We start from the raw sequence: 22,608 nt of genomic DNA, 5'->3' as shown, positions 1-22,608 counted from the left end.
AGAGACAGGGTTTCACCATGTTGGCCAGGCTGGTCTCGAACTCCTGACCTCAAGTGACCCATCCACCTCAGCTTCCCGAAGTGCTGGGATTACAGGCGTGAGCCACAGCACCCAGCTCAACTCACTTTCTGAAGGATCACTGTGTCTCTGAGTGGAGAAAAGACTACATGGGGAGGGGCAACGGAGGGAGCGGGAAGAGCAGTGAGGAGGCTGCTTCGACAATCCTGAGGTGCCAGTGGACTGAAGTGGGAGAGCTGTGGGGGAAGTGTGGCAGGTGGCTGAATTCAGGCCATGCATTAGAGTTGGAGTTGCCAACATTTGCTGATGAGTGAAAAAAAAAAAAAGTCAAGGATAACCCCAAGGTGTCTTGGGTTGACCAAGAATGAATTTGCCCTTTACTGAGACTGGGGAACACGTCGGGAAGAGCAGGTCTAGGGGTGAAATCAGGAGTCTGTGTGGGACATGTTAAGTCTGAGATGCCCATTAGACATCCAGGGGAAGATGCCAAAGACAACTGAGTAAACAAAACTGGACGCCAAGGAAGGGCCAGAGATACAAAATTAAAGGACCGCAGGAGATCCCTGAGGGAGAGAGTGCAGAGAACAGAAGATCCAGCGTGGGGCCCTTGCACATCCAAGAAGACAATGAGATGGAGAGCCAGGAGGAGAACTGAGAAGAGCAGCCAGCACGGTGGGAGAACTGGGAGGAGCCCCAGGGAAGGCAGAGGGCCCCCCGCCAAATGCTGCTGACAGCTTCCAGACGATGGAGGCTGACCAGTGCTCAGGCAATGGGGTCACTGGTGACCTTGGCAAGAACAATTTTAGAGGAGTAGGGCTTAGGAGGTGTCAGAATGGCAGGCATGAGAGACCAGCAGGGAGGAAGAGAGAACGTGGAGTTAACTATACTCTGACTTTAATGATAAGGGGCAGCAGCTGGAAGGGACGTGGGACTCAGAGAGGATTTTTGGTTTGATTTTAAGATGGAAGCCATTACAGCATATTTGGGTGCTGATGAGAGTCAAATAAACCTGCAGAGAGGGAAAACTGATAATGGAGGGGAAGAGACTATATCTCGTGTTAGGAACTATTATTGTACAACCTGTGACTATAGTTAATAACAATGTACTGTATTCTTGAAAATTGCTAAGAGAGTAGATCTTAAGTGTTTTCACCACATAGTGAGGTTAATGCATAGGTTAATTAGCTCAGTCTAGCATTCTCCAATGCATTATATCAAAACATCATAGTATATTATACACAGTAAATACACAAAAATCATCATATTATACACAATACAGTTTTTGTCAATTTAAATAAATAAATAAAATAAGGGCAGTATTTCTGGATTGCTAAAGAGAAGACAAATATAATTCCACAAGAAAAATGGACATCGGAGTGGCTCTCCAGCTGGCTCACCTGTAGGCATGGGCTCACTTGGGGACTCGCCCGAAGCCTTGTCGTCACAGTCATTCTCACACAGGGCTACAGTTCTTCCTTTCCATTCATTTTTAGGGAGCAGCTCCACAACTACCACATCTCCATGAATTGAGCGGTTTCGAGCCTTCATCCCGTGGATTAGGATGTCACTGACTAAATCTGTGTTTGGGGCAGCACAGAAAACAACCATAAAGCCAAGGGAATGGCACACCAGTGAGGCATTCTGCGCATGATATACTCGAAGTCTAATCAGCACTCCTGCAGGTAAAGCTTCTTTCTTTCAAAGGTAGAGTCAAACTTTTGTTCTGCAGGCTAGGAATGAAGAATTGCTGGCACCATGTCATACCGTATACTGAGCTTTCATGAGTGCCACCCTCAATCATCTTTTAAAAAAAATCCCCACCCCTCTCACCACCTTTTAATAAGGTATTAGTTCCCTGCATGCAACCGTGTGAGCCTATGCTGGACTTCTGTCAAACACCTTTAGGATCCAACACAGCCAAGGGAGTGGTCAGTGGGCTGAGGAACTATAGATAGGGCAGAACCGACAGGGAGAATGCTGACGAGCAAGGGCCCGAAGAAAGCCAGTTTCTCATTCTCTCTTGACCCAGCCATGCTCCTTTGACTAGCAGGGTTTCTTTTTCACCCTGTCATTACAGAACTAAGAACTACACCTGATTGTGATACAACTTATTTACACATTTTTTCATTTTTATTACTTAAAAAAAAATTTACTCCAATAAAGCAATATAGCACATTGAGGCAACACAGAGTAATATGTTAAAATCACAGCCAAACTGCCTTAGCTACAAATTCAACTCCACCACTTACCAGGTGTGTTACCTTGGGCAAGTTACTTTGCTTCTCTGTGTTGTAGTTTAAATTTATTGCAATAAAATCAGAAATTATAGACAAAAAGCTAGGGGAACCACCCCCCACCACAATCCCACATACCCAATGTATGTAGACATACATAACAGGGCACATATAACATGACAATTTCAACTTTGCTTTCTTCATTGTATAACATCAGAATAAAAAAGGAGTATGGAAATTTATGTAAGGTTTATACTGAACCTGAATCTTTACTGCTGGCTCCTTGAAGTCGAACAAAAGCTTCTATTTGGGCTCTGTGTTTGTTGACATTCAGAATTCCCTAAAATCATAATTTAAAAAAATCAATGTGAAAAATGTTCTTTTCCGCCTGGTTTATCTCCAAAAGGTCCAGTTTTTAAAATTATGTGAAAACATCCCCATAATATTCTTTTAAGGTTTGTGATCCCTTTAGGAATTATACACACACACACACTTTTTTTCTTTTTTTCGAGATGTACACACACACACACACACACATATATATACACACACATATACACTTTTTTTTTTTCTTTTTTTTGAGATGGAGTCCTGCTCTGTCACCCAGGCAGGAGTGCAGTGTCACAATCTCAGCTCACTGCAACCTCTGCTTCCCGGGTTCAAGCAATTCTCCTGCCTCAGCCTCCCAAGTAGCTGGGATTACAGGTACCCACAACCACGCTCAGCTAATTTTTTGTATTTTTAGTAGAGACAGGGTTTCTCCATGTTGGTCAGGCTGGTCTTGAACTCGTGACCTTGTGATCCACCTCGGCCTCCCAAAGTGCTGGGATTACAGGCATGAGACACCATGCGAGGGTAGGAATAATATTAATCACTAAGGTTTATTTTCTTTGGAGAAAAATACCATCATTTTGAACTACTCTTAGCTATACAAAGTGCTGAAAGTACCAGGCTCTATCTTATGTAACTGATGAGTAGTCTTTTGAAAATCTTCTATCTCAAAATAACCTCCCAGGGGCCAGGCACGGTGGCTCACGCCTGTAATGCCAGCACTTTGGGAGGCTGAGGTGGGTGGATCACGAGGTCAAGAGATCGAGACCATTCTGGCCAACATGGTGAAACCCTGTCTCTACTAAAAATACAACAATTAGCTGGGCATGGTGGCATGTACGTGTAATCCCAGCTACTCAGGAGGCTGAGGCAGAAGAATCACTTGAACCTGGGAGGCAGAGGTTGCAGTGAGCTGAGATTGCACCAATGCACTCCATCCTGGTGATTGCGTCTCAAAAAAATAAAAAATAAATTAAATTAAATTAAAATTAAAAAAAAGTCCTCCCAAGAATGCCATAAACTTTACTACTAAGTTGGAAACATTAGCCTCTCTAAGGCATACTCATTTAAAATCCCCACACTTTTAGGGAGGGGCTTTGGAGTGATGTTCTTAGATTGTGGCTGACAATCTACTGAGTTGCTCATTAGAAATGCAAAATCCACGATAGAACAATTCTGCATCTTGATTATGGTGGTGGATACACAAATCTATGCATGTGATAAAACTGCATAGAGCTACACACACATACACACATAAATGAGTGTATATAAAACTGTTGAAATCTGAATAAAAATTGTATCTGATTCCTTCCCAAGACCCTGACAGCATCTGGGTTCTAGGGTCCTGGGAGGATCACAAAGAGGTCCTTGAAAGGGGCAGAGAAAAAAATGGCAAAGGAGGAACGAAGCTAAATTTCACCAATTTTACAACATCACCAAACCTCCAGACCTTGATTCAAAGAGATATGTTTTTTTCTAGTGACAGGAGGCATTTACCAGGCGACTTTCACAGTCTGCTTGTATGATGTTCAATATGCAACAGAATTAAGGACATCATCGCAGAGTAGCTTCAAGCTGGGCAATCAGTGTCTATGGAAAGAATGACTCCCAAGCCACCTGAAACACTTACAGCCCTGACTTACTCATGCCCATCTTGTCTGCAGCCTGTGAAATCAGAGGCCTGTGACAGCACGCAGTAAGAAGAGGAGAAAACATACTGGCTGGTCCTGACAGATTCTTATTTTATTTTATTTTATTTTTAATTGAGACAGGTTCTCACTGTCACCCAGGCTGGAGTGCAGTGGTACAATCATGGCTCACTGCAGCCTCAACCATCCAGGCTGAAGTGATCCTCCTGCCTCAACTTCCCAAGTAATCTGGGAGTACAGGTGCACACTACCACGCCTGGCTAATTTAAAATTTGTTTCTAGAGACAGGGTTTCACTGTGTTGCCCAGTCTGGTCTCCAGCTCCTGGGCTCAAGCAATCTATCAGCCTTAGCCAAAGTGCTGGGATTACAGGCGTGAGCCACCGTGCCCAGCCCTGACACATTCTAAATTACCACCCTCACCTGGATATACCGTCCAGATTTAATCCCAGCTTCTAACACTTCCAGGGGAAGATGTTCTGGATACTCCTTTCCATGGCTCTCCTGACTCTCATTCTCTCTCTCCCGTCGAGACTGAAGGATAGAATCACAAAGCTCGTGGGCAGCTTTTAAATCAGGCCAGAAATTGTCCAGGTAATTCTGAATTTAATAAAGGCACAGAGAAACATGGTCAGAAGGTACTGATTCTTCATCATGGTACTATGACAGAAACTCCTGACTAGGAATTGCTGGCCTGCCGTTTTGAAGGGGTGCTCAGTGAGCAGGACTTCCTGAGCCTCACTCCACCCTTCATTCTCTACTACCACATTAACCCCTGAGCCTGCCAAATGAGCCCCAGGAGAACCACTCCACCGTGGAACACTTCCACCTCCTAGGCTACTTTGTGCTTTCAAGTCTCTTTCTCTCCACACACACTACACATCTGCACATGTCCAGGCAGCCTGTCTTTATGTGTATCTAATTGCTGCAGACAATGGCCTATATGTACTTTTTTTTGAGACAGGGCCTCATTCTGTAGCCCAAGCTGGATGCAGTGGCGTGATCTTGGCTCACTGCAGCCTTGACCTCCCCCTGCCTTAAGCAATCCTCCCACCTCAGCCCCACAAGTGGCTGGGACTAGAGGCGCATGCCACCACACATGGCTAATTTTTTTATTTTTTGTAGAGATGAGGTCTCACTATGTTGCCCAGGCTGGTCTCAAACTCCTGGACTCAAGTGATCCTCCTGCCCTGGCCACCCGAAGTGCTGGGATTACAGGCGTGAGCCACTGTGCCCAGCAATATGTGTACATTCTTGTCTTTTTTTTTTTTTTAAGGGACAGGGTCTTGCTCTGTTGCCCATGCTGGAGTACAAGTGGCATGATCTTGGCTCACTGGTCTTGCTCTGTTGCCCATGCTGGAGTACAAGTGGCGTGATCTTGGCTCACTGTAGCCTTGACCTCCTGGGCTCAAGTGATCCACCTGCTTCAGCCTTCCAAAGTGCTGGATTACAGGCGTGGGCCACTGTAACAGGCCATTCTTGTCTTTTTTATGTATTTTAACTCAACTTTAAGTCTGAGGGGTAGAGTCTAGCACATTCTCTGTTCTCAAATTGAAAAGAAAACAGGTTATACTTTCTGTCAACTCCAGCATTTCTCTCACTAATTTCAGAGTCCTGTTCAAACTGCTTCCTTTCTTTCCCTACTCCTTCCAGAAATTCTGTCTGTGCTAATGTCACTGCCCCAATTCTATGGTCACTTATCACTTATCAACACTACACTTTGTTATTATGAACCACCTCTTCAAGAGGGATTTATCATCTTGGCTCTTCTCCATCTAACTTCAAGTCCCCACAGAGAATTCTAGGCTTCCCTCTCAACTGAACTTCACAATATCTCTTTTTTCTACTATCATTCACCTCTATGAAGCCCTTGGTCACACAGTTTTCTTGAGAAACGCTATAGAAAATAAAACTACTATACCACTGGACTACAAAGAAAAGTAATTTTCACAAAAAGTAGAAAAATGTAATTTTTAGTCAACTGTCTTCTGCAGGAACAAGACATGATGTATTGCAACAGAAAAAACAAGTGACACTGCCATTAATATCCAGCGCCCCTGGAATTCTCTGGCATGCCAGAGCACTTTTTTATAGCAGGGCCAAGAAAATTCTATTGGCAAATCTTTAGCAATATATGCACCTGGGAACCCTTATAGAATCTGCAATTCAAAACCCAACTAGACTTTCTATAAACTGACAGAGGTAATACAGGGCCTTATTCTAGTTTCGGCACCAAAAAGTGATATCAACAAGTGAAACCTAATTGACCAGCTGGGCAGACAGAAGCAACCAGCGATCTGTTGAGAGATTAACAGTCATCCTACTCTCACAAAAGGTAACTAAGAGATAGGAAGAACTGCGTTGCTGAGACAGCCCAAAGAAATGGTCACTGATAATGCCGCTCCTGTCTGAGATCTGTACCAAGCAGATCTGACAGCATTCACGTAAATAATATCACATCTCAACCCTTTCATTTATCCCTATTAACCCCTATGAACATTCACAAGTGGGGAAGAGTGAGGAACAGTTGAAAAAAAAGACTGGCCTTTAAGACAGTTTGTTTCATGTGTATTTTCAGAAAAATAACTTGGAAGGCAGTATAGCATGGTGGCTAAGAGCTTTGGAGTCCGACTGCCTGGATTTTAATCATAGCCCTACCATTTTCTACTGTATGACTTTGAACAAGTTACTTAGCCTTTCTGTGTTTCCATTTCCTTACCAATAAGATTAAATTATAATACCTACCTCATAGGGTTGTTGCAAGAATTAAATGAAATAATACACACAGAAAAGTGGCTGGCATAGATGTGTTGGTTATTACCATTAGGAAGAACCACATCACACTGCCATTTTATAGGTCGACAATATTGGCAATTTTATTCAACCTATTATCATCATCATCACCATTACTATTACTGTTATAGTTATAAATGTTAGTTTACTGTCAGTAGGCGTTTACTTGGCTGGTATTAGATGCTGTGGGCCTTATAGTCAAAGTTGGTCTGAATTTGTGAAAGCCAACATTAAATAGTTGGGCCATAATGAAGAAGTAGAACTTCATTTGTTGAGACAGGGTCTTGCTCTGTCACCCAGGCATTAGTACAGTGGTGTGTTCATGGCTCACTGCAGTTTCCATCTCCCAGGTTCAAGTGATTCTTCCATCTCAGCCTCTTGAGTAGCTGGGACTACAGGTGTGTGCCACCATGCTTGGAGACATATATATATATATTTTATATATATATATATACACACATATATATATATACAATTTTATATATATATAAAAAGTATATATATATTTTTACATATATATAAAAATGTATATATATTTTATATATATATAAAAATGTATATATATTTTATATATATATTTTATATATATATAAAAATGTATATATATTTTATATATATATAAAAATGTATATATATTTTATATATATATAAAAATGTATATATATTTTATATATATATATAAAAATGTATATATATTTTATATATATATATAAAAATGTATATATATTTTATATATATATATATATATATTTTTTTTTTTTTTTCTGTAGAGATAGGGTCTCACTAGATTGCCCAGCTGGTCTTGAACTCCTAAGCTCAAGTGATCTTCCCGTCTCGGCCTCCCAAGGGCTGGGATTATAGGCATGAGCCACCACGCCTGGCCAAAATGGAACTTAACGTCTATTCCTCTTTTCTCTTTTCTGTGTTACCAAAGGGATCTAGAGCCTTATGGGTACTACTTAAAAAATGAGCACTCATACATATACAACATCTGGAAATACCTTGAAAGAAATCACGAATACTCCTTCTGTTTCACTTCCATACTGCTGAATTGCCTCTTCATCTTCCGTCACCATAACAATCGGCATCCTGTCCTGGCAGTGATGATAGTACCAAACAGCTGCATTGTATATGCTCCTGGAAAAGCAAAGTGCATGTGAGCTCTCCCCGGGCAGACAAACACAAGCTCTTGTTCAGAATTTCACATCTGGCTTTTAATTTGCTATTCTTTGGTCTATACAGATAACCATTCATTCAACAAATACTTCTGGAGTATCCTTTATAAAGAAGCCCTGGGCTGGGTGCTCTGGGGGATACAAATATGAACCAGAAAGAACCTGATTTCTCTTCCCTAAGACATCCAACCACCACTGCAACCACTTTCATTTCTTGATATGGCCTAGAAACCATGAGGCTCTGCCATCTTTTACACCGTTTAACTGGGGCAGCACACAAGATGACAAACTATGTTATGTGAGGCTTAAAAGATGAAGAAGTCTTTGGCTAAGAGAAAAACTAAGGTGCAAGTAACTGAAGATCATAATCCAATAGGGTCTGATATGGAACCATGTGAAATGCCTGGAAATCTTCCAAAAAAGCACTGGAACTGGGAAACAGGTCTGGAGAACTGTGTGCAGGACTGGATTGACTGACTGAGAGAGAGTCTTACTCTGTCGCCTAGGCTGGAATGCAGTGGTGAATAATGGCTCACTGCAACCTCGATTCCCAGGCTCAAGTGATCCTCCTGCCTCAGCCTCCTGAGTAGCTGGGACTACAGATGCACGTCACCATCCCCGACTAATTTTTAACTTTTTGTACAGATGGGGTCTCACTATGTTATCCAGGCTTGTCTTGAACTCCTGATCCTCTTGCCTCAGCCTCCCAAAGTGCTGGGATTATAAGCGTGAGCCACCATGCCCAGCTTTCAAGGTAACTTCTGAGGCACATTCCATGTGGCTCCTCAGCAGCACTGATGGAGCCTTCGTTTCCTGCAGCAGCAGCACATCCTTTACCACCTTCCCTCCATCTCCATCTCCATCTTACTCTCCCTGCCTCCTCACTCCTGCTTCTGGGAATTGCTTTCCACATAAACACTCCACACTCAAGGACTTGCTTTAGGCTCTGCTTTCAGCAGACTTAAATCAGGACACTGTATTTCCTGAAGCAGCTTTTTCAGAATTAAATGACCAGTTTTAGTTTAATAAGACTGGGAGTAGGAGCCTGGCCGGGCACAGTGGCTGACATCTATAATCCCAGCACTTTGGGAGACCAAGACAAGTGGATCGCTTGAACCCAGGAACTGAAGACCAGCCTGGGCAACATAATGGGACCCCATTTCTACAAAATATACAAAAATTAGCCGAGTGTGGTGGCAGCTACTTGGCCTGTGTTCCTAGCTACTTGGGAGGCTGAGGTGGGAGGATAACTCGAGCTTGGAAGGTCAAAGCTGCAGTGAGTTGTGATCATACCACTGCACTCCAGCCTGGGTGACAGAGCAAAAAACCTTGTCTCAAAAAAAAAATTTAAAAAAATAAAAAAACAAAAAAGGAGCTCTTCTGCCTTCTCCATACATACATGCATTAAAGTTATGACTTCTAGATCACTGGAATTATCCTGATAGCTGCTAGGGTCTGGGGCAAACATATTCTGGGTACCTATATCTTCCTAACTGCAATTTTTAAAAAATGTATCAGTTATATATTCAAATGATATATCTGAAATATTGACATGGTAAGCATTTCGGTGTTAATCATGGTTCCAGAATAATTGTTGGTTTGTTCTAGCAGACTATTTAGATCAACTCCCAAACAGCCAATGATGAGGAAATGAAAGAAGACGACGGTGTGAAAACAGCAGCAAGTCAGGGCCATACCTGGTCTGCCACTTCTCCATGGACTCTCCTCTTTCCCGTGGCAGATAGCAGCATTGCTGGAATTCATTGGCAAAGAGAATGCAATCATGACGCGCATCCTTCAGCAGGTTTCGCAGTTTGTTATACTGTCTGTGACACGGAGGAGAAAAATAAATCTAACAAAGCAGGTACTCATCCACTGCTATCTCTTGCTAAGGATCAAAAAAGGATGGGGTATTTTAGAGCAAAAGATTGATTACTTTAAACCTGAAGAACATGTATTTATATTGGTCTCAGTGTGCTCAGTCCTATCCAGCTGCTATTGTTTCTCGATTTTGCCTGCTAGAAGGTGCTTGGGCAGGGCCTAGTTAATTAGTTTGCAGATCAATTACACTCCTTCTCTCTCCTTTCCCCTTCAGAGACTTCCAGCCATTTTATTATGTAATTCTACTGCCTTACCCTGCCTAGCTCCTTCTTCAGAGCCTGAGTGCATGGAGGCAAGCAGAGAGTTTAGCACTTTATTTTTGGACCTCACTTTGTTCTATAAATGTCATTAAGCATTAATACATCTGACTTTTTGCTGGCAGCCCTAGAAAAGAACATGTAAGGTAAATAAGTTTGGGGATTTATCTGTGAATTTTATTTATGCAGCCACCCTGATTTACATAAATGAGAGCTAGCCTCATCTGTCAGACAACTAACAGAAAGTTTTAAGGTTTTGTCCATCAAGAGATCCTTCCCATGGCCGAGGAAGGAGGATGGTTTGAGGCCAGGAGTTCAATACCAGCATGGGCAACATAGGGAGACCCTGTATCTACCAAAAAATACAAAAATTAGCCAGGCGTGGTAGCGTGCACCTGTAGTCCCAGCTACTTGGGAGGCTGAGGTGGGAAGATTGCTTGAGCTTGGGAAGTCAAGGCTGCAGTGAGCTGTGACTGCGCCACTACATTCTAGCCTAGGTTACAGAGTGAGGCCTTGTCTCAAAAAACAACAACAAAAAAGATCCTTCCCACAATGCTGGCTGAAGCCACAAATCAAACATCAAGTCTCCTATGGGTCAGTTTCTAAAAAGGTGCTTTTCAATAGTCTGGATAATATAAAATTACAGAAAACACTCAGTTATGTTAAAGGGAGTCAACTGCTTATTTAAAGAAGAATTTGCTGGGTGTGGTGGCTCATGCCTGTAATCTCAGCACTTTAGGAGGCTGAGGAAGGAGGATCGCTTGAGCCCAGGAGTTGGAGACCAGCCTGGGCCACGCAGCAAGACCCCATCTTTACACAAATTAAAAATACAAAAATTAGCTGGGCACGGTGGTACGTAGTTCCAGCTACTCGGGAGGCTAAGGCAGGAGGGTCCTTTAAGCCCAGGAGTCTGAGGCAGCAGTGAGCTATGATTGTGCCACTGAACTCCTGCCTGGGGAACAGAATGAGACCCTGTCTCTAACAAAATAAAAATAAAATAAAAATGGATTCATATTAAATCAGATTTAACATGTCTTTTAATATAATAACATTTGTACCCTTTCTTCTGTATCTCCAGCCTGCCACCATAAAGTTTTAAAAATGAAGTCTTTTTGCTGAAGCAAAGGCAGAACTCCCCAACGAATCTTGTTAAATACATAAACACTGACCACCAATCTGTGTGGTCTTACACTTTATTAGAAAACAAGAAATAGATTTTATTTTCTTAGTCATTCTAATTTTGAGTCACTGTGAAAAGAATCATAAATAGCAACTTATAAAATATTTTTTTTTTTTTTTTTGAGATGGAGTCTCACCCTGTTGCCTAGGCTGAAGCGCAGTGGCATGATCTCGGCTTACCGCAACCTCCGCCTCTCAGGTTCAAGTGATTCTCCGAATTACAGGCACCCACCACCACGCCCAGCTAATTTTGGTATTTTTAGTAGAGACAGGGTTTCACCATGTTTGCCAGGCTGGTCTCAAACTCCTGACCTCAGGTGATCCACCCGCCTCGGCCTCCCATAGTGCTGGGATTATAGGCATGAGCCACCATGCCCGGCCATAAAATATCTTAATAAACAAAGCGATTCAGTTTCATTTCTGTGAATGGCAGCTTTTCTTAACAGAATTCCACTTGTACAAACAAAAGCTGTTCCCTCACCCCTCAAGATGCGTAGAACATATTATATCAGTAATTTTCCCACTTTCACAAAGACCCTATTTTTTTGAGACAGGGTTTCACTCTGTCACCCAGGCACGATCATGGCTCGCTGCAGCCTCAAACTCCTGGGCTCAGATGATCCTCTCACTTCAGTGTCCCGAGTAGCTGAGACTACAGGCACACTCCACCACACTCCGCCAATTTTTGAATTTTTTTTGTAGAGACGGGGTCTTGCCATGTTGCCCAGGCTGATCTCGAACTCCTAGGCTCAAGTGATCCTCCTGCCTTGGCCTCCCAAAGTGTTGGGATTACAGGTGTAAGCCACCATGCCTGGATAAAGACACATTTAAAACTTATTTTAAACGCCTCTTAGAAGAGTTTATACCACACTGTTAATAGTGTGGGCAGGCTTTCACTTTCTGCCTTACACATTTTGGTAATGCTAAGAATTTTAAGAATGAGCACTTATTTGTTAAGTAATATGAGCAATTTTTGGAGAGATTTCATAAACATCTGCAATTTGTTATTTCAGAGAAAACATTGAAAAAATATTGCCTGTTCTTCCTGACTTTGTCCCCTAGAAGTTTTTGTTCCCTTTACCTACCATCATATTTTGTGCATCATTACAAAGCACTTGAACTTACTGTAGTTATTTGCTTACAAATGATCTCCCTTGCTAAGCATCCTTCATTTAACAAATTTTTGCTTCTATGTGCCAGGTCTGCTGGGGGAGGTAAGGGCTGCTGCACTGAATGCCCTTGGGAACACCAACTAGACATCCACTGCAACTAGACATTCTCTGCATCTGAATAGTGTCCTACAGCATAGATAGGGCAGTGCCCCATGTCTGCAGCAAAGAAAGGAAAAATAGACATACCATACGATCCAGTAATCCCACTTCTGGGTATATACCCAAATTGAAAGCAAGGACTCAAACAGACATTTGTATACCTATGTTCATAGCAACACTACTCACAGTACACAGGCAAAAGGTGGAAGCAATCTATCAATGGATGATAAACAAAATGTGGAATATATTATTCACATTTAAAAAGGAAGAAAGTTCCAACACATGCTATAACATGGATGAACCTTGACACATTATGCAGAGTGAAATAAGCCACTCACAAAAGGACAAACACTGTGTCATTCCAGTTACATGAGGTACCAAGGGTAGTCAAATTCATAGAGATGGAAACTAGAATAGCAGAATAGGGGCCAAGGAGGGAAGACAGTGTTTAAGGGGTATAGAGTTTCAGTTAGGACAGATGAAAAGTTCTGGAGACAGATGTTGGTGATGGCTGACAACAAGGCATATGTTTTTAATGCCCCTGAACTGTGCACTTAAAAATAGTTAAAATGACAATTTTATGTATGTACATTTTACCACAATTTAAAATAAAGCTATGCTACTTGGCAAAAACAAACCAAACATAACACAGAACCACCCATTTCAGTGGGATAAGTGCTTGAAAGGAGAAGATGGGAGGGATGGGAAGGCTTCCTGGAGTAGGTGACCCATGAGCTCTGAAGGATGAATAAGAGTGAGTGGAGACAAAGGGCCCAAGAGACGAGAGCAGGGCGGAACGTGCGAGACAGCAGACAGTAAGGCTTTACTTCAGTGCTTTACCCCCAGGTGCTGAATCAATGCTTTCCAAATGAACAGATGAATGCACAGCCCTACATGATAACAGTGATCCAAGTGCAGGATAATAATGCCCCTGAATAAAGTGACATTTCCAGAGCCCCGTTGCCTTTTGCTAAGCTTCACAGACATCACTGCATTTGTTTTCACACCTTCACTTCAGACCCAGGGTTTTTGTTTTTGCTTTTGTTTTTTTGAGACAGGAACTCACTCTGTTACTCAGGCTGCAGAGCAGCAGCGCGATCATGGCTCCCTGCAGCCTCAAACTCTCAGGCTCAAGTGTTCTCCCAACTCAGCCTCACAAGTAGCTAGGACTACAGATGCAGGCCACCACACTCAGCTAATTTTTTTGTTTTTTTGTATTGAGACAGGGTCTCACTATGTTAGCCAGGCTGATCTCAAATTCCTGAGCTCAAGCAATCTTCTTGCCTCGGCCTCCCAACGTGCTGGGCATGAGCCACCGTGCAGACCCAGGGATTCTTGAATTCTGTTCTATGCAAATACTGATGTGCCTGCCACAAGCCAGACCCAGGGGTTACTACCAGATTAGAGTAATGACAATCCTTCCTAATATTTAGAAAAATACATCACTTAAAAAATGTTCTCAATTTTAAGTTTCACTCCCATATACATTTTCTTAGACTTTTAGTGCAAGCTTCCATTTGTCAGCTACCTATCAGCCAGATAAAACAAATGAACAAACAGCAAAAGAATATTAATGCAGAAAGCAGGAAACAAACAGCGAATCACTCTGAGTGTGACAGTCGGGTTTGCTTGTAGACATGTGGGCTTACAGTTATAATTTAATAGCGCATACATATGATATAGTCATATTTTTTGCTAGTCAGGATTTTGTAGTGCATATGATGGGACTAGATAGATGAATATACTGCATGGAGTCAGCAAACAGCACCATGTGCCTTAAGCAAATTCGACCCGAATGACAGGAGAACAATGGTTTCAGATAGTCAAGTACAGGCCAGGAGTGGTGGCTCATGCCTGTAATCCTAGCAATTTGGGAGACCGAGGCGGGAGGATCACTTGAGGTCAGGAGTTTGAGACCAGCCTGGCCAAGTTGGCAAAACCCTGTCGTTACTAAAAATACAAAAATTAGCCAGGCATGGTGGTGGGTGCCTGTATTCCCAGCTATCCAGGAGGCTGAGGCAGGAGAACCGCTTGAACCCAGGAGGCAGAGGTTGCAGTAAGCTGAGATGGCACCACTGTACTCCAGCCTGGGTGACAGAGCGAGACTCCTTCTCATAAATAAATAAATAAATATAAATTCAACTCTTACAGAAAAATCTTAGTTCCTTGGACTGGCTTGGATGTTTTCTAAAACTCCATCATCTTAATGTTTAAGCAATTTCTTAGAGGGGCAGTTAAATCTACCTTCTTTAGGTTGATTTTTTTTACTATTTTTATTCAGTGGTGACCTTACCTACAGATGCAACATCCCTTTCCGCTGCTGACTGTTCTCTCTAAGGATTGGAAGTGGGAGTCCCACACCAGTGGAAAGACCTACAAAGTGAATTCTGTACTAAGTGTATTTCACCACCTGGATTTTGCAGAACCCAGGTAGGGTCTCACAGACTTACCTTCAGACACCATTGAGTTTTCTACAAGTTTATATTGCCATTTATATTAGACAATACTCACAAAACATTTTTATGGAGTACATTTGGGGCCATCTGAACGACTGCCTTCTAACTGCACTGCCATTTGGCGTCAGTGTGGCCCTCTCAGATGCCCCAGAGACACTTCAAACTCTCGACCTTGACTCCCCTGCCCCCAGGCTTCCTCTAGCGTTCCCTCTCTCCATCCAGTCATGTAGGCCAGAAACCTCAGTGATATCCTTGACCCCACCTTCCCCGCCATCTCACATACCTAAATCTATCACTAGTTCTAGAGATTTTTAAAAAGAGCAGCTTTATTGAGATATAATTCACATGCCATAAAATTTGCCCTTAAAACACATACAGTTCAGTGGTTTTTAGTATAGTCACAGTTATGCAACCATCACCGTCAATCTAATTGTACAGAACATTTTAATCACTCGGAAAAGAAACCTGTATCCACCCATTAAGCAGTCATTGCCTGTTCCCCTTGACCCCAGCCCCCGGCAACTACTAATCTACTTTCTGTCGCTATTGATATACCTATTCTGGACATTTTACATAAATAGAATTATACAACACATGATGTTTTTATGTGTGCGCTGGCTTCTTCCACTTAGCATGTTTTTGTGGTTTATCCACGTTGTAGCATGTATCAGTACGTCATTCCATCTTATGGCTGAATAACATTCCCCTATATGGATAGTCCACATTTTGCTTAACCATAATCAATTAACGGACATTTGGGATGTTTCCACGTTTTGGCTGTGATGAAGAAAGTTGTCATGAACATTTGTGTATGATGTTTTCATTTTTATTTATTTATTTATTTTTGGAGATGGAGTCTTGCTGTGTCACCCAGGCTGGAGTGCAGTGGAGCGATCCCGGCTCACTGCAACCTCCGCCTCCCAGGTTCAAGCAATTCTCATGTCTCAGTCTCCCGAGTAGCTAGGACTACAGGCGCGCGTCACACACAGCTGGCTAATTTTTTGTATTTTAGTAGAGATGGGGTTTCACCGTGTTGTCCAGTCTGGAACTCCTGAGGCCAGGCAATCCGCCTAACTTGGCCCATCAAAATGCTAGGATTACAGGTGTGAGCCACCATGCCCGGCTGTGTATGATGTTTTCAGTTTCAATGTTGACATGTTTTCAATTCTCTTACTTATACACTTAGGAAGTTTTATAGATTTTTACCTATTAAATAGGTCTTGGAAACATCTATTTCTATCTCTAAGCTACCAACATTCCCTCATCTGGACTAAAGCAAAAGCCTCCTCCCTTCTTTTTTCCAGGCCTCTTCTCTACCTGGCCCAGTAATCCCCCCTTTTTTTTTTTGAGATGGAGTTTTGCTCTTTTGCCCAGACGGGAGTGCAATGGCGTGATCCTGGCTTACTGCAACCTCCACCTCCCAGGTTCAAGCAATTCTCCCGCCTCAGCCTCCTGAGTAGCTGGGATTACAGGCACCCACCATCATGCCCAGATAATTTTTGGATTTTTGTAGTGATGGGGCTTCACCATGTTGGCATGGCTGGTCTTCAACTCCTGACCTCGGGTGATCCACCCACCTCCACCTCCCAAAGTGTTGGGATTACAGGTGTGAACCACTGCTGACTAATCCTTTTAGGACAGGAATCTGATCATGTTATCCCATTTTGCTTAAAACTTTTCCCTGACAGCCCTGAGGCCATGAGGCCTTCCATCCCACCCAGGCATTCTTTCGGCCCCTGGGGTGTGCCACAGGCCCCTCCCCATGGGCCCCATGGGCCCCATTTTCCTCTACCTTGAAAGCTTTCCTCCACTCTGCCTGGTTTATGACAATCCTTGGACCTCCACCTAGGCGTCCCCCTCAGAAAAGCCCTTCCTTGCTTCCCTGGGTGGTCTGGGCACTCCTGGCGCCCCGTCCCTGTGCTTCAGTGCATTTGTCACCGTTGCAGTTCTGCATCTGTTTGTGTAATTGCCCGATTACTGCCTGTCATCCTGCCAGGACTCTGTCTGCTTTGGTTCGCCACTGTACCCTCAGTGCTAGCAGTTTCTGGCAAATATAGTCTCTTGGTGAACATTTGTTGAATAAACCAACACACATGTGAACACATGAATATGGTGGACAAAACAGCCTTACAGAGTTGTCAGGGGGACTCCTCATTAAATAAGCATTTATTTGAAGATTATTAGATGGCAGAACATGTGATTATCCTGAATGACTTAAGACCTGACACTAGTCATACTGTTCTGTGCAATACACTTATGAGAACAAGCATTCTCTGCATTGATATTATTGAAGTCAAAATGGGAAATCTTATTACAAATATAACCAGATTAAAGGCTATGTTTTTCCATTGTTAAACCTAACTCTGGTGATTTCATTTCAGCAAAACAATGTTATCTGTCACGTTGAATAATGTTCATTTGCAGTTTTCTGATTTTGTAACTTTGATTATTTAACTTAAACTAGGGTTGTATTAAAGCACTTAAACATGAGGACTTATATGTGAGATTTATGTTTAAACACATTTAAATAACAATTGAAGAAAATAACACTGGGTATCCAGGAGGATTTTTTTCTTTTAGAAACAAGATTGATATATCACTTATGTTGAGAACACTGAGGTACTGGATGGGGAGTTAGATCATGTGACCTTTCAGATCTCTCCAACCATAATATTCTAAGATTCCAATCTTTTTTTTTTTTTTTTTTTTTGAGACAGAGTCTCGCTCTTGTTGCCCAGGCTGGAGTGCTGTAGCATGATCTCGGCTCACCACAACCTCCGCCTCTCGGGTTCAAGCGATTTTCCTGCCTCCATCTCCTGAGTAGCTGGGATTACTAGCCTGCGTCACGTCGTCCGGCTAATTTTTGTATCTTTAGTAGTGATAGGATTTCGCCATATTGGCCAGGCTGGTATCAAACTCCTGACCTCAAGTGATCTACCTGCCTCAGCCTCCCAAAGTGCTGAGATTATGGGCGTGAGCCATTCAGCCTGGCCTGATTCCAATCTTATATACCATCATGAAACTGAGGCATGAAATATGGAGACTCTCTGAAGCTATACAGAAGGAATTCAGGAGGGAGTCAAAAGGAACAAGCAAAGCATCCTATACCAGACACCAGACGGGACCAGCGATTATTAACTGACAAAACTTTCCTAACCAAGAATGTTCCTAAAAGCATACTGGATAAAATGAATTATTTACTCGCATCTCAAAAATCTCCAAGGAAGAACTGAAAAACAAAACAAAATGTTCCCCAACATTAAATGAACAAAACCCTAGAGAGCTTCTGCTAGGCCAAGTTCAGTTAAATATAAAAAGTTAATTATCACCAAAAAAATGGTAAGTATATAAAGTAATGCATATGCTAATTAGCTTGATTTAGCCTTTCCACAATGTATACATATTTTAAAACATCATGTTGTATACCATAAATATATATGATTTTTTAAAATAAGTTTTTAAATAGAGACAGGGGTCTCACTATGTTGCACAGATTGGTCTTGAACTGGGCTCAAGTTATCCTCCTGTCTTGGCCTCCCAGAGTGCTGGGATTATAAGTATGAGCCACTGGGCCTGGCCAAATATATACAATTTTAATCTGTCAATTAAAAAAAGTCAAATAACTTACACTTAACACTTAGGAAGGCTGAATTAATAAAGCAAATCTCCCAGATCTTATGTATTCAATGCCTATTATTAATTTGAAAGTTAGCCTTCAATAAATGAGACTTTCTAGTGCTCAGACAATTTGGGTCATTTAGCTATGTCAACCTGAATGCACCTGCTGGTTGCTTAACAGGTAAACAAAGTGCCAAGTCCCAAATTTGCTGATTTCTTCCTCTTGTTCAATCATACTCGTAATACACCTTAAAGACCAGTCTCAAATCCATTTCCCCCAAAGGATTTTCCGGCCTAATCGCTCCACTCCACGTTTACTTCTGCACTTTGCATAGTCCACATTAAATTATCCTTCGTGTGTCTAAGGCACTTCATAATAACTGTCTTGTTTCTTCTATCTAACCCTAGCAAAACAATACGTTTGTTGTGAGTGGGACTAAGACTTATTTTGGGCCGGGCACGGTGGCTCATGCCTGTAATCCCAGCACTTTGGGAGGCCGAGGCAGGCAGATCATGAGGTAAGGATCTCGAGACAAGTCTGACCAACATGGTGAAACCCCATCTCTACTAAAAATACAAAAATTAGCCGGGTGTGGTGGCATGCACCTGTAATCCCAGCTACTCAGGAGGCTGAGGCAGGAGAATCACTTGAACCTGGGAGGTGGAGGTTGCAGTGAGCCGTGAGCTGAAATCACGCCACTGCACTCTAGCCTGGGCGACAGAGCCAGACTCCATCTCAAGAAAAAAAAAAAAAAAAAAAAAAAAAAAAAAGACTTCTTTTTTTATTCCCCAAGGCCTGGAACTAAGAGCTTAAAAAGTGCTTACCCAACGAACAAAATCAGGGTGTTATCATATGGCCCTATTTCATAACTCCTCATCTTTTGTTTTCACATTCAGTATATTCAAAGACATGGTAAGGCAGTGGAAAACCAATAGTTTTTCATCAAGTTAACTACTCTTGAAATGTTCAGGAGGAAAAAAACGTTTAAATTCCAACTTTTTGTCTTTGAATGTCCCAGGAATTGGTTTCTAAAACAATCCTTAACATTCAAAATATTTTAGAAAACAGAAGTTGAAAAGGCTCGCAGTGTGTTAGCAATCCGAATGATAACAACAAATTGATTTTAGTAGCAGAAACTGAAATATGACACCTGGAGCAGCATTTAAATTTGGATGTGTATAAACATCTATATCTTGGTGTCTGAACAAAATCAACTTGAAGCTCATTTAAAAATATTCTATCTGAAAAAACCTGCACACAACCTGGTTAATGTACTTTTTTTTGAACTGAGCATATAATAAGAGGACAATTTGTCATTTTCATATCCAAATAAAAACACTTCATCTTTTATTACCAAGGCCTGAAGAAACCACAACATTTTAAAAAAGAATAAATGCATAGTTGGTGCTTATTAAATAACTTAGAGTGTTAAGAGGTTGGATGTATAATTCTAATATGCTATTTCCATATAGTCTTAAGTTCAAGTCATAAACCTTTCCCAACGTTAAAGGAAGCAAAATCGTTTCTTAAAGTATTTGTTTAAAACGTAGACAACTATTCTTCATTTAAGTACAAGGCAAGAATTTTAGACTGGTTCAATTAGAAAGCCTTTGTTTAGCAAATACAATGACTATGGCTGGTAGTTACACTAGTAATCTAAAAATAAAACAAGCTATTTCTGGTTTCATTGAATAAATCATTACAAGTACAATTTGCATCCCCAATAAAGGAGTCTAAAATTTAAAAATAAAGTACTCTTTTCCCCAAGAAAAGAATGTATGCTTCTGAAACAATGTATCTATAAATAAGATTAAATAATACACACTATCAACAAGAAATAAGCAATAACCCTGCCACTATAAAAATGCAAGCCAAAAGCCAATTCACACTAGAATCTTAAATACCCACATACTGGGGACACTGCAGTTTACTGATCTACAGTCAGATCTCTTGGCCAGGTGTTGGAGCAGAAATATAAAATAATGTTACTGCATTCCTCACTATCAAAGAGAATACGAAATTAGTTTTAAAAGTCCTTTCTGACAAAATAATGAATTCCTCCCATCCCCCTCCAACAAGGGACCTTTTCTAAGGTGGGGGAAACTTATGCCATATAGAAATAAAGAATGCAAAACGTATACCTCCGGCCTCTTTGATGCTGCACAGCTTGACAAGCTGTCTGCATGAAAATAATTCCCTTCAACTCAGGAAACTCAAGGATCTCAAGATAATCTTGAACAACTTTCCAGTCTGGGATCACGTAATGAGTCACATCATTAGACAAGAGTTTCCCATCTGAAACATAATTCAAAATTTAAGAGATTAGACAATGTTTTCAAACCTGGTTTATTTAAATGTCATGGTGCTCTGGCATGCAAAATAACTACCAGTCTTAACTCCATGGTGGGAGTTTTTAAAAGACAAATCTACTTTGGTAGAGGCCCAAAGTTCAGGTATATTGAGCACCCTCATTTTTCTGGAAGCTGTGATAAATACAAGCTCAACGTGGTTTATGGTGTTGCCAGAGGTGCCGGAGAGGATGGCTGATTTAACAACGAACAAGCACATTTTCAGCATAACCTGAATATTTCAGTGTTAACTCATCATTGACGAACACATTCAAATGAAGCACCCCCATATTTATACCACTTGTGTATGATGCCCAGCAATTTAAAGTTGGCTCTGTGTCAAGCTTCTGCACGTGCTCAGCAGCCTTCCAAGGGCCAGAAAGATTGAACAGAGAAAATGCTCCGTGCAAGCACCGTGCAGAGGTGGGGTTTCCACCAGACCCGCAACTGACAGCTGGTTAGCCAAGCTCTAACTGAAATGTTCACCTTAATCACAATGTTTGGAGGATTCCCCACATTCGCTGACAAGGACCCCCATCCCATGCTCATCCTCCCATGGGGGAAGAAAGCCAGTAACGTGCATCGTTCTATCGGCCACTCTTGCGGCCTAGAAACCAAGGACTGGGGCCCAAGAGTCCCCAGTCCAACTTCCCCGTGACCTTCCGCTCCAGTGCGGGCCCAGAGAGTTCACAAAAGTACGGTGAAGTGGCTCTCCACTGGGGGAAAAGTCTGCGGCACCAGTGCGGGCAGGTCAGGAAACCTGTGGCTGCAAAGCAGGCGATGTCAGCTTCGCAGCGGCAGCAGCTGGCCGGTAGCTCCCGCGGGCTCCCAGCTCGGGACCTCCCCATTTCTCCACCGCGCGAGGTTGCGGCGGGAGGAGGCCTCGGCTTCCGCGCCCTCGGGCCCCTCTGAGACGCCAAACCACCCGGCCTCCGGCATGGGGTGCGGGCCTCTCGGGCCCTCCCATTGGACAGGGCGGAGCAGTCGGGGTGTCCCGGGCGCCCCGGAAGCCGCGGACCCGGGCCACTGGGTCCCGACCGGCAGAGGGCCGGGGGTGAGGCCGGCGAGCGGGCGCAGGCCGCGGGGCCTACGCCTCGGTGTCCCCGCCGCTGGCGCTCCGCCTCCGGGCCGCGCTCAGCCCCTCACTGCGGCCGCCCGCTCCCGCCGGCCCCGTCCCCGCCCCCGCCCCGGCCCTGACCGTGGCTGCAGGCGGCGGGCTGCGGGCAGAGCGGGCTGTGGCAGGGCACGCAGGGCCGCAGGTAGTGCTCGCGCACGATCCGCAGCGTGCGGCCCTGGAAGGTCCTCAGCAGCAGCACCTTCTCCCGCTTCTGCAGCATGGCGGCGTGTCTCCCGGAGGCCGCGGAGTGGCGGGCGCGGCGGAGGCAAGGCCGCGGCTTTGG

General features: G+C 43.0%; 1 protein-coding gene across 1 annotated transcript in view; it reads right to left on the bottom strand.

Moving 5' to 3' along the window:
* Positions 1–22,569, bottom strand: part of DIS3L (DIS3 like exosome 3'-5' exoribonuclease) — a gene marked incomplete at its 5' end in the record, with an annotated part of 40,190 nt that extends 17,621 nt beyond the window's left edge. Inside the window, 7 exon segments of the mRNA NM_001133251.2 lie at positions 1,416–1,595; positions 2,514–2,592; positions 4,653–4,829; positions 8,024–8,159; positions 9,895–10,023; positions 21,002–21,155; positions 22,407–22,569. Of these exon segments, the coding sequence (NP_001126723.1) occupies positions 1,416–1,595; positions 2,514–2,592; positions 4,653–4,829; positions 8,024–8,159; positions 9,895–10,023; positions 21,002–21,155; positions 22,407–22,545 (994 nt within the window).
* Positions 22,570–22,608: the final 39 nt, after the last annotated feature.

Source organism: Pongo abelii, chromosome 16, assembly GCF_028885655.2.
Source record: "Pongo abelii isolate AG06213 chromosome 16, NHGRI_mPonAbe1-v2.0_pri, whole genome shotgun sequence".
In the NCBI taxonomy this organism is placed as follows: Eukaryota; Metazoa; Chordata; class Mammalia; order Primates; family Hominidae; genus Pongo; species Pongo abelii.
Note: the sequence above shows the minus strand (reverse complement) of the source record. Positions and strands in the feature narration are given on the sequence as shown.